Raw genomic sequence first — 11,709 nt, 5'->3', positions numbered from 1 at the left:
CTCTGTGGGGTCCTGGTGGCTCTGGTGGGGGTCCTGGTGGCTTTGGGGGTATCCTGGTGGGGTCCTGGTGGCTCTGGTGGGGTCCTGGTGGCCTTGGGGGTATCTTAGTGGGGTCCTGATGGTTCTGGTGGGGTCCTGGTGGCTCTGGTGGGGTCCTGGTGGCCTTGGGGGTATCTTAGTGGGGTCCTGATGGCTCTGGTGGGGTCCTGGTGGCTCTGGTGGGGTCCTGTCAGCCGTGGCTCATCCCCTGCACCCCACCCTCGCCTCTCCTTGGCCCTGGTGGCTCTCCTGGTGTCTTTGGAGCTGACCTGCAGCCCCCTCCCCTCCCCAGGTCCGCACCAACGTCCCCTCCTGGTGCGATCGGATCCTCTGGAAGTCCTACCCCGAGACCCACATCAACTGCAACGCCTACGGTCAGCTGGGGACCCCCTGCCCCCCTGCCCCAGCCTGGGGGACACCTCTCTGGGCCCCCCCCCAGCGCCCCCCTCCCCGCTCCTTGAGCTCCCTGCTTTGCCCCCCAGGCTGCACGGAGGACATCGTCACCAGCGACCACTCCCCGGTCCTTCGCCTCCTTCGAGGTGGGAGTCACCTCCCAGTTCGTCTCCAAGAAAGGTGCTGCCCGGCTTGCCCCTGCGGGGGAGGGGGAGGGGAGGGACCCCAACCCCCCCCCCAGCCCCCACACACCCTCCCCAAGCTCCTCCAGAAACATCCAGGCCCTCTCCAAGCCCCTTCATACCCATCCAAGCCCCTCCGGCCCCACCAGATCCCTCCAACCCCCTCCCCAAGCCCCTCCAGACACCTCCAAGCCCTCCTCAAACCCCCTCCAGCCCCCTCCAAGCCCTCCCCAAGCCCCTCCAGCCCCCCTCCAAGCCCTCCCCAAGCAGCCCCTCCAGATCCCTCCCCAAATCCCTCCAGATCCCTCCAAACCCCTCCCCAAATCCCTCCAGTCCCCTCCAAGCCCTCCCCAAACCCCTCCAGACACCTCCAAGCCCTCCCCAAGCCCCTCCAGATCCCTCCCCAAATCCCTCCAGATCCCTCCAAGCCCTCCCCAAATCCCTCCAGACCCCCCTCCAACCCCTCCCCCAAATCCCTCCAGTCCCCTCCAAGCCCTCCCCAAACCCCTCCAGACACCTCCAAAGCCCTCCCCAAGCCCTTCCAGATCCCTCCCAAGCCCTCCCCAAGCCCCTCCAGACACCTCCAAGCCCTCCCCAAGCCCCTCCAGCCCCTTCCAAGCCTTCCCCAAACCCTTCCAGATCCCTCCCAAGCCCTCCCCAAACCCCTCCAGACACCTCCAAGCCCTCCCCAAGCCCCTCCAGATCCCCCCCAAGCCCCTCCAGCCCCCTCCAAGCCCCCCCCAAGCCCCTCCAGCCCCCTCCAAGCCCTCCCCAAGCCCCTCCAGACACCTCCTCCAAGCCCTCCCCCAAACCCCTCCAGATCCCTCCAAGCCTTCCCCCAAGCCTCCCCAGACCCCTCCAAAGCCCCTCCCCCAAGCCCCTCCAGAACCCCCTCCAACCCCTCCCCAAGCCCCTCCAGTCCCCTCCAACCCCTCCCCAAGCCCCTCCAGTGCCCTCCAAGCCCTCCCCAAGCCCCTCCAGTGCCCTCCAAGCCTTCCCCAAGCCCCTCCAGACCCCCCTCCAACCCCTCCCCAAGCCCCTCCAGTCCCCTCCAACCCCTCCTCAAGCCCCCTCCAGATCCCCCAAGCCCTCCCCATCCCACCCCAGCCCCCTCCAAGCCCTCCCCAAGCCCCTCTAGCCCCCTCCCAACCCCCCTCCAAGCCCTTCCCAAGCCCCTCCAGATGCCCCCAAGCGCCTCCAGCCCCTCCTGCACACCCCTGAAGCCCTCCTCCAGGCCCCCACCCAGGTCCTCAAGCTCTTCCTTCTCCCCTGCAGGGCTGTCCAAGGCCTCTGAGCAGGCCTACATCGAGTTTGAGAGCGTGGAGGCCATCGGTCAAGACCTCCAGCCGCACCAAGTTCTTCATCGAGTTCTACTCCACCTGCCTCGAAGGTCTGGGCCTGGGGGGGGCTGGCAGGGGCCAGGGGAGGGGTGGGAGGCTCCTGCTGACCCCTTGAGGCTCCTGCTGAGTGCCTTGAGGCTCCTGCTGAGACCTTGAGGCTCTGAGGCTCTTGCTGAGACCTTGAGGCTCCTGCTGAGGTCCTGAGGCTCTTGGTGAGACCTTGAGGCTCCTGCTTGAGACCTTGAGGCTCTTGGTGAGGTTCTGAGGCTCTTGGGTGAGGGTCCTGAGGCTCCTGCTGACCCCTTGAGGCTCCTGCTGAGACCTTGAGGCTCTTGGTGAGGTCCTGAGGCTCCTGCTGAGGTCCTGAGGCTCTTGGTGAGACCTTGAGGCTCCTGCTGAGACCTTGAGGCTCCTGCTGAGGTCCTGAGGCTCTTGGTGAGATCTTGAGGCTCCTGGTGAGACCTTGAGGCTCCTGCTGAGACCTTGAGGCTCCTGCTGAGGTCCTGAGGCTCTTGGTGAGATCTTGAGGCTCCTGGTGAGACCTTGAGGCTCCTGCTGAGACCTTGAGGCTCTTGGTGAGGTTCTGAGGCTCTTGCTGAGACCTTGAGGCTCCCTGCTGAGACCTTGAGGCTCTTGGTGAGGTTCTGAGGCTCTTGCTGAGACCTTGAGGCTCCTGCTGAGGTCCTGAGGCTCTTGGTGAGATCTTGAGGCTCCTGCTGAGACCTTGAGGCTCTTGGTGAGGTCCTGAGGCCTTTGCTGAGAACCTTGAGGTTCCTGCTGAGGTTCTGAGGCTCTTGGTGAGGCTCTGAGGCTCCTGCTGAGACCTTGAGGCTCTTGGTGAGGTCCTGAGACTCTTGCTGAGACCTTGAGGCTCCTTCTGAGACCTTGAGGCTCCTGCTGAGACCTTGAGGCTCCTGCTGAGGCCCTGGATGTGCTGGAGGGTCCCAGCTTGTCTCCCCTCCCCCCAGAGTTCAAGAAGAGCCTGGAGAACGACAGCCAGAGCAGCGACAACATCAACTTCCTCAAGGTGCAGTGGTCCCTCCCGGCAGCTGCCCCACGGTGAGGAGGCGCCAGGGGGGCCTGGGGGAGCCTCAGGGGGCAGGGGGATGCAGCTCCTGCTGGGGTGGTGGAGCTGGGATGAGCTCCTGGGGTGAGTGGTGGAGACTGGAGAAGGTCCTGCAGCTCCTGGGGTGGAGATGCTGTTGGGGAGGTGGAGCTGGGCTGAGCCCCTGGGGTGGGTGCAGGAGATTGGATGAGGTCCTGGAGCTCCTGGGGTGGAGATCCTGGTGGGGGGTGGAGATGGAGGAGGTCCAGGGATGGAGATGGGGGTGAGTGGTGGAGATTGGAGGAGATCCTGCAGCTCCTGGGGGTGGAGATGCTGTTGGGTGGTCCTGAGGTGGGTGGTGGAGCTGGGCTGAGCTGCTGGAGCCCCCTGGGGGGCAGTGCTGGAGCTGGGCTGAGCTGCTGGAGCCCCTGGGGGGCAGTGCTGGAGCTGGGCTGAGTTCCTGGAGCCCCTGGGCTGGGGGTGCTGGAGCTGGGCTGAGCTCCTGGAGCCCCTGGGGGGCAGTGCTGGAGCTGGGCTGAGCTGCTGGAGCCCCTGGGGGGCAGTGCTGGAGCTGGGCTGAGTTCCTGGAGCCCCTGGGCTGGGGGTGCTGGAGCTGGGCTGAGCTCCTGGAGCCCCTGGGCTGGGGGTGCTGGAGCTGGGCTGAGCTCCTGGAGCCCCTGGGGGGGCAGTGCTGGAGCTGGGCTGAGCTCCTGGGGTGCAGCTCCCAGGGGGCTGTCGGAAGCTGTGCTGAGCCCCTGGGCCGCAGCTGGGGCTGGGTGGTGGCCTCCAGCCCCCTTGGGTGTCCCCTGGGCGCCCCCTGAGCGCCCCCTGCCGCCTCCCCCCGCAGCTGAAGCCCATCCTGTCCGACATTGAGTACCTGCAGGACCAGCACCTCCTGCTCACCGTCAAGTCCCTGGACGGCTACGAGTCCTACGGTGGGCACCCACCCCCTGCCCCCCACCCTGGGCACCTGCCTGGGTGCCCCCCCCCACCCCCCCAGGCCCTGCCCCTGACCCTCTGAGCCTGCCCTTTGCCAGGGGAGTGTGTGATCGCCCTCAAGTCCATGATTGGCAGCACTGCCCAGCAGTTCCTCACCTTCCTGTGCCACCGGGGCGAGGAGACCGGCAACATCCGCGGGGGCATGCGGGTCAGGGTGCCCAGCGAGCGCCTGGGCACCAGGGAGAGGCTCTACGGTGAGGGCAGCACCCGGGCTGGCACCTGGGGGGGGCGTGGGGGAGGGTGGTTGGGTCGTGGTGGGAGCAGGGTGGGCAGCAGGGACAAGGGTGGGTACAAGGGAGAGGCTCTATGGTGAGGGCAGCACTGAGGCTGGCACCTGGGTGGGCATGGTGGGAGCAGGGTGGGCACCAGGGAGAGGCTCTATGGTGAGGGCAGCACTGAGGGTGGTACCTGGGTGGGCATGGTGGGAGCAGGGTGGGCAGCAGGGATAAGGATGGGCACGAGGGAGAGGTTCTGTGGTGAGAGCAGCTCCATGGATGGCACCAGGGTGGGCACCAGGGACAAGGGTGGGCATGAGGAAGAGTCTCTATGGTGAGGGCAGCACTGAGGCTGGCACCTGGGTGGGCATGGTAGGAGCAGGGTGGGCACCAGGGATAAGCATGGGTTCGAGGGAGAGGCTCTGTGGTGAGGGCAGCTCCATGGATGGCACCAGGGTGGGCACCACGGACAAGGGTGGGCATGAGGAAGAGTCTCTATGGTGAGGGCAGCACCGAGGCTGGCACCTGGGTGGGCATGGTGAGAGCAGGGTGGGCACCAGGGATAAGCATGGGTTCGAGGGAGAGGCTCTGTGGTGAGGGCAGCACCAAGGGTGGCACCTGGGTGGGCATGGTGAGAGCAGGGTGGGCACCAGGGAGAGGCTCTATGGTGAGGGCAGCACCCAGGGTGGCACCTTGGGTGGGAATGGTGAGAGCAGGGTGGGCACCAGGGATAAGGATAGGTACAAGGGAGAGGCTCTATGGTGAGAGCAGCACCAAGGGTGGCACCTGGGTGGGCATGGAGGAGGGTGGTGGAGTCATGGTGGCACCAGGGTGGGCACCAGGGAGAGGCTCTATGGCGAGAGCAGCACCGAGGGTGGGAGCAGGGTGGGTACTGGGTCAGGGTGGCACCAGGATGGGCAGCTTGAGGGGTCTTATATCATGGTGGGACCAGGATGGGCACTAGGATGGGTACCAGGGAGGGTACTGGGTCGGGGTGGGAGCAGGATGGGCACCAGGAAGGGTGCTGGGTCAGGGTGGCACCGGTCTGTGACCTCCCTGTGCCCCCCAGAGTGGATCAGCATTGACAAGGACGAGGCAGCAGCAGCCAAGGGCAAGGTGGCACCAGGTGCCAGGCCCAACCAGGACCATGCCAGGTAGGGCACTGGCAGCACCAGGCTGGAGGTCCTGGAGAGGGCTGAGATGGTCCTTGAGGGTCCTGAGCCTCATCCCGGAGGTCCTGAGCCTCATCCCGGAGGTCCTGAGCCTCTGGATGCTCTCAGCCCCCCCTGTGACCTCCACCCCCTCTCCTCTCCCAGGTCCGCCGGTCGGAAGGCCCCTGGTGCTGAGCCCCCCCCCCAGCACCCCCTGTGTCCCAGCAAAGCTGCCAGAGGAAGCTGAGAAGGTGCCCAGCACCCCTGCCCCCCGGGCCCCAGCACCAATCCGGAGCACCACCCGCGACGAGCCCAGCACCAGCCGGTGAGGGTCCTGAGCCTCACATCCTGGGGGTCCAGTCCTCCTGCTCCCAGCCTGGGGGTCCCATCCCCAGGATCCCATCCTCCTGCTCCCATCCTGGGGGTTCCATCCTGAGGGTCCCATCCCCAGGATCCCATCCTCCTGCTCCCATCCTGGGGGTCCCATCCTGAGGGTCCCATCCCCAGGATCCCATCCTCCTGCTCCCATCCTGGGGGTCCCATCCTGAGGGTCCCATCCCCAGGATCCCATCCTCCTGCTCCCATCCTGAGGGTCCCATCCCCAGGATCCCATCCTCCTGCTCCCATCCTGGGGGTCCCATCCTGAGGGTCCCATCCCCAGGATCCCATCCTCCTGCTCCCATCCTGGGGGTCCCATCCCAGGATCCCATCCTCCTGCTCCCATCCTGGGGGTCCCAACCCCAGGATCCCATCCTCCTGCTCCCATCCTGGGGGTCCCACCCTGAGGGTCCCATCCCCAGGATCCCATCCTCCTGCTCCCATCCTGGGGGTCCCATCCTGAGGGTCCCAACCCCAGGATCCCATCCTCCTGCTCCCATTCTTGGGGTCCCACCCTGAGGGTCCCATCCCCAGGATCCCATCCTCCTGCTCCCATTCTTGGGGTCCCACCCTGAGGGTCCCAACCCCAGGATCCCATCCTCCTGCTCCCATCCTGAGGGTCCCATCCCCAGGATCCCATCCTCCTGCTCCCATTCTTGGGGGTCCCACCCTGAGGGTCCCATCCCCAGGATCCCATCGTGGATGTCCCACCCTGAGGGTCCCATCCCCAGGATCCCATCCTCCTGCTCCCATCCTGGGGGGTCCCATCCTGGGGGTCCCATCCTCCTGCTCCCATCCTGGGGGTCCTGGGAGTGCCATCCTGGGGATCTCATCTTTGGGGTCCATCCTGGGCGTCCCATCCTGGGGGCGTCCCATCCTGGGGGCGTCCCTTCCTGGGGGGGGTCCCATCCCGAGGGTGCCATCTTCCTGCTCTCATCTCTCTCTCCTTGCCTTGCCCCTAGCTCCAAGGTGGAGGCGGCAGGGGACCCCCCCTTGAAGAACAGCTTCAACAACCCTGCCTACTACGTGCTGGAGGGGGTCCCCCACCAGCTGCTGGCCGCCGGGGACCCTGGCAAGCCCCCGGCCCCCAAAGGCAAGCTGCAGCTGCCCGTCCGCCGAGCGGCGCCGGCAGCCCTGCGCCGCCCAGCCCCCGCCCTGCCCGGGGGACGGAAGCTCCTCGGATGAAGACTCCGCCACCCTCACCCTGCCCCCCTCCGGACTTCCCCCCCTCCCCCCTTGCCCCGGGAGCTGGAGGTGCCCCCCGGCCCCTTCGGGGGCAGCGCCAAGGAGGTGCCAGCTCCCGCGGGGCGGGAGGAGCCCAAGCCGCGCCCGAGCCTCGGGGAGGTTCCTGCGGCCAAGCTGCAGCCGCGGCCCCCCGCCGGCGCCTCCTGGCTTTGGCTTTGGCTTGGAGCCTTCTCCTGCCGCCGCCTCCTCCTCCTCCTCCTCTTCCTCCCCTCCCGGGGGTCTCCTGGACGACCGCTCCTGCTCGGTGCTGCAGATGGCCAAGACGCTGAGCGAGGTGGACTACGGCGGGGGGAAGGGGAAGGTGCCCCCAGCCCAGCCCCTGGTGGCCAAAGGGGGGAGGTTGGAGCTGCCCCCCCCGCTGCCTGCCTCCCGACTTCGGCCGTCCCATCGCCTTCCCCCCACATTCCATCCGGGAGAGCATCCAGGAGGACCTGGCCGAGGAGGTAGGTGGCGGGGGAGGGCTGTGCTGAGGGGGCAAGTGGGGGGCTGGGGGGAGGGAGTGTGTGCCAAGAGATGGACCCCATCCTGGAGGGTCCCATCCTGGAGCTCCCATCCTAAGGGTCCCATCCTGGGGGGCTCATCTTGAGGCTCTCATCCTGGAGCTCCCATCGTTGGGGGGGTCTCATCCTGAGGGTCTCATCCTGGAGGTCCCATCCTGAGGGACCTATCCTGGGGATCCCATTCTGAGGGTCTCATCCTGGAGGTCCCATCCTGAAGGTCCAAACCTGGAGCACCTCTCCTGGGGTTGTTGGGATCCCATCCTGGTGATTCCATCCTGAGGTTCTCATTCTGGAGGTCCCATCCTGGAGGAGTCCCATCCTGGGGGTCTCACCCTGGATGTCCACACCTGGAGCTCTCCTCCTGGGGTTGTTGGGATGCCAGCCTGGTGCCAGTTCCCTGCTGAGGCTCTCCCTGGGGTGGAGGACCCAGGGCAGCAGTGCCAGTGCGGGGGTTCTGTGCCCACAGGCGCTGTGCCAGCCGGGCCAGGCGGGTGGTGCCAGTGCAGTGGTGCTGTGCCCGCAGGCGCTGTGCCAGCCGGGCCAGGCGGTGGTGCCAGTGCAGGGGTGCTGTGCCTGCAGGCGCTGTGCCAGCCAGGCCAGGCAGCGGTGCCAGGGTGGGGGGGTGCCAGTGTGGGGGTGCTGTGCCCGCAGACACTGTGCCAGCCGGGCCAGGCAGCAGTGCCAGTGTGGGGGGGGCCATCACTGTGGTGCTGTGCCTGCAGGTGCTGTGCCAGCTGTGCCAGGTGACAGTGCCATTGCAGGGGTACTGTGCCTGCAGGCGCTGTGCCAGCCGGGCCAGGTGGTGGTGCCAGTGCAGGGGTGCTGTGCCTGCAGGCACTGTGCCAGCCGGGCCAGGTGGCGGTGCCAGCACAGTGGTGCCATTGCAGGGGTACTGTGCCTGCAGGCACTGTGCCAGCCGGGCCAGGCAGTGGTGCCAGTGCGGGGGGTGCCAGTGTGGGGGTGCTGTGCCTGCAGGCGCTGTGCCAGCCGGGCCAGGTGGCAGTGCCAGGGAGGGGGTGCCAGGGCAGGGGTGCTGTGCCAGCCGGGCCAGGTGGCGGTGCCAGCACAGTGGTGCCATTGCAGGGGTACTGTGCCTGCAGGCACTGTGCCAGCCGGGCCAGGTGGCGGTGCCAGGGTGGGGGGTGCCAGTGTGGGGGTGCTGTGCCTGCAGGCGCTGTGCCAGCCGGGCCAGGTGGCAGTGCCAGGGAGGGGGGTGCCAGGGCAGGGGGTGCTGTGCCCGCAGGCGCTGTGCCAGCCGGGCCAGCCGGCGGTGCCAGGGCGGTGGTGCCAGTGCAGGGGTGCTGTGCCCGCAGGCGCTGTGCCAGCCGGGCCAGGCGGCAGTGCCAGTGCGGGGGGTGCTGTGCCCGCAGGCGCTGTGCCAGCCGGGCCAGGCGGCGGTGCCAGGGCGGTGGTGCCATCGCGGGGGTGCTGTGCCCGCAGGCGCTGTGCCAGCCGGGCCAGGCGGCGGGTGCCAGCGCGGTGGTGCCATCGCAGGGGTGCTGTGCCCACAGGCGCTGTGCCAGCCGGGCCAGGCGGCGGTGCCAGCGCGGTGGGTGCCATCGCGGGGGTGCTGTGCCTGCAGGCGCTGTGCCAGCCGGGCCAGGCGGCGGTGCCAGCGCGGTGGTGCCATCGTGGGGGTGCTGTGCCCGCAGGCGCTGTGCCAGCCGGGCCAGGCGGCGGTGCCAGCGCGGTGGTGCCAGTGCAGGGGTGCTGTGCCCGCAGGCGCTGTGCCAGCCGGGCCAGGCGGCGGTGCCAGCGCGGTGGTGCCATCGCGGGGGTGCTGTGCCCGCAGGCGCTGTGCCAGCCGGGCCAGGCGGCGGTGCCAGCGCGGTGGTGCCAGTGCAGGGGTGCTGTGCCCGCAGGCGCTGTGCCAGCCGGGCCAGGCGGCGGTGCCAGGCGTGGGCGAGTGGCTGCGGGCGCTGGGGCTACAGCGGTACGAGGAGGGGCTGCTGCGCAACGGCTGGGACGACCTCGACTTCCTCAGGTGGGCACCGCCCCCAGGACCCCTCCCCAGGGGCCCCTCCCCAGCCAGCCCAACCCTCCTGGGGTCCCCTCCTCCATAGCCCTTCCCCGTCCCCCCCAGGACCTCCACCACCCAACCTCCAGCCCCGCTGGGGCCGCCTCCTCCATGGGTGCCCCGTGGGTGGTGGCGAGCAAGGTGGGTGGGTGACCAACCGTGCCCACCGAGGGGGGTCCTGCCGTGGAGCTGGAGACCACCCTGGAGCTTGGGGGTGCTGACTCCCCCCCCCCTTGTGTGTCCCCCTCCCCCCCGCTGGCAGTGACATCACGGAGGAGGACCTGGAGGAAGCAGGGGTGCTGGAGCCTGCCCACAAGAGACTGCTCCTGGAGAGCCTCCAGCTCCGCAAGTAGCCAGGGCTCAGCTGCCTGCATCCCGCGGCCTGCATCCCGCAGCCTGGATCCCACTGCCTGCATCCCATGGCCCTGATTACCACAGCCTGGATCCCACGGCCTGATTACCACCATCTGGATCCCGCAGCCTGCATCCCACGGCCCTGATTACCACAGCCTGGATCCCGCAGCCTGGATCCCGCTGCCTGCATCCCACGGCCCTGATTACCACAGCCTGGATCCCACGGCCTGATTACCACCATCTGGATCCCGCAGCCTGGATCCCATGGCCTTGATTACCACCGCCTGGATCCTGCTGCCTGGATCCCACCACCTGATTACCACAGCCTGGATCCTGCAGCCTGGATCCCACTGCCTGGATCCTGCTGCCTGGATCCCATGGCCCTGATTACCATAGCCTGGATCCTATGGCCTGATTACCACAGCCTGGATCCCATGGCCTGGATCCCATGGCCCTTATTACCATAGCCTGGATCCCATGGCCTGATTACCACAGCCTGGATCTCATGGCCTTGGTTACTACAGCCTGGATCCTACAGCCTGGATCCCACATCCTGGATCTCCCTTCCTGGATCCTGCTTCTTGGATCTCCCTTCCTGGATCCTGCTTCTTGGCTCCCATGTCCTGGACCTCACGTCCTGGATCCTGCTTTTTGGATCCCACATCCTGGATCCCCCATCCCACAGCCAAGCACCCTGGCTCTCTGCAGCTGCACACCCTGGATCCCATGGCCTTGCATCCTGCCTCCCAGATCCCCCATCCCGGATCCCACGGCTGCACATCCTGGATCCTGCAACCGAGTGTCCCAGATCCTCCGCTGAAGGATCCCAAATCCTGTGGCCACGCATCCTGGATCCCATGGCTGCAAATCCTGGATCCCATGGCTCCAGGCCTCACATTCCATCCTGGAGCATCCAGGATCCCACGGCCAAGCATCCTGCACCCCACAGCCGATCCCCATCCCAGCTCTCAGGGCCCCGCTGGGGGCTGCAGCCCTGAGCCTGGATCCCGGGGTTGGACACCCCACATTCCTGCAGCTGCACCTCCCAGATCCTGCAGCCAGTCCCCATACCAGATCCCATGGCTGAGCCAGGGTCTGGATCCCAGATCCCTGTAGCCACACATCCTGCACATCCTAGATCCCAGAGAGCTGCCGAGCCTGGATTCCACAGCTGATCCCCATCCTGCATCCCACAGCTCAGCCAAGGTCTGCAGCCCAGATTGCAGATCCCTGCAGCTGCACATCCCAGCTCCCATGGCTGCAGATCCTAGATCCTGAGGCTGTAGATCTTAGATCCCAGCTCCCATGGCTGCAGATCCCAGCAACTGTAGATCCCAGCTCCCATGGCTGCAGATCCTAGATCCTGAGGCTGTAGATCTTAGATCCCAGCTCCCATGGCTGCAGATTCCAGATTCCTGCAACTGTAGATTCCAGCTCCCATGGCTTCAGATCCCTGCAGCTGTAGCTCTTAGATCTCAGCTTCCATAGCTGCAGATCCCAGTTCCCAGCTTCCATGGCTGCAGCTCCCAGATCCCAGCTCCTATGGCTGCAGATCTCAGATACCTGCAGATCCCATAGCTACAGCTCCTAGATCCCAACTCCCTGCAGCTGCAGATCTCAGATCCCTGCAGATCCCATAGCTACAGCTCCCAGCTCCCATGGCTGCAGATCCCAGCTCCCATGGCTGCAGATCCCAGCTCCCATGGCTGCAGATCTCAGATCCCTGCAGATCCCATAGCTACAGCTCCTAGATCCCAGCTCCCATGGCTGCAGATCCCTGCAGCTGCAGCTCCCAGATCCATCCCCAGCAGCCCCTGGGGAGCCCTGCCCCCCTCCCCCCCCCGGGGGGCT

General features: G+C 67.0%; 1 protein-coding gene across 1 annotated transcript; it reads left to right on the top strand.

Moving 5' to 3' along the window:
• Positions 1-314: 314 nt before the first annotated feature.
• On the top strand, positions 315-11,709 carry LOC137461195 (phosphatidylinositol 3,4,5-trisphosphate 5-phosphatase 2-like; the record flags this gene model as incomplete). The annotated part of the gene is given in 18 exon segments (XM_068171043.1): positions 315-413; positions 522-562; positions 564-612; positions 1,890-1,945; positions 1,947-2,004; positions 2,923-3,002; positions 3,847-3,934; positions 4,037-4,192; positions 5,283-5,367; positions 5,530-5,575; positions 5,577-5,689; positions 6,705-6,855; positions 6,857-6,964; positions 6,967-7,131; positions 7,133-7,336; positions 7,338-7,430; positions 9,350-9,471; positions 9,767-11,709. Coding segments are annotated over 18 exon segments (1,805 nt in total), but the record flags the coding sequence as incomplete, so codon positions are not given.

Source organism: Melanerpes formicivorus, unplaced genomic scaffold (genome assembly GCF_026170545.1).
Source record: "Melanerpes formicivorus ecotype bairdi unplaced genomic scaffold, bMelFor1.0.p_v2 SCAF_1424, whole genome shotgun sequence".
NCBI classification, from domain to species: Eukaryota; Metazoa; Chordata; class Aves; order Piciformes; family Picidae; genus Melanerpes; species Melanerpes formicivorus.
The sequence above is the reverse complement of the archived record's forward strand: the minus strand, read 5'-3'. Positions and strand labels throughout refer to the sequence as shown.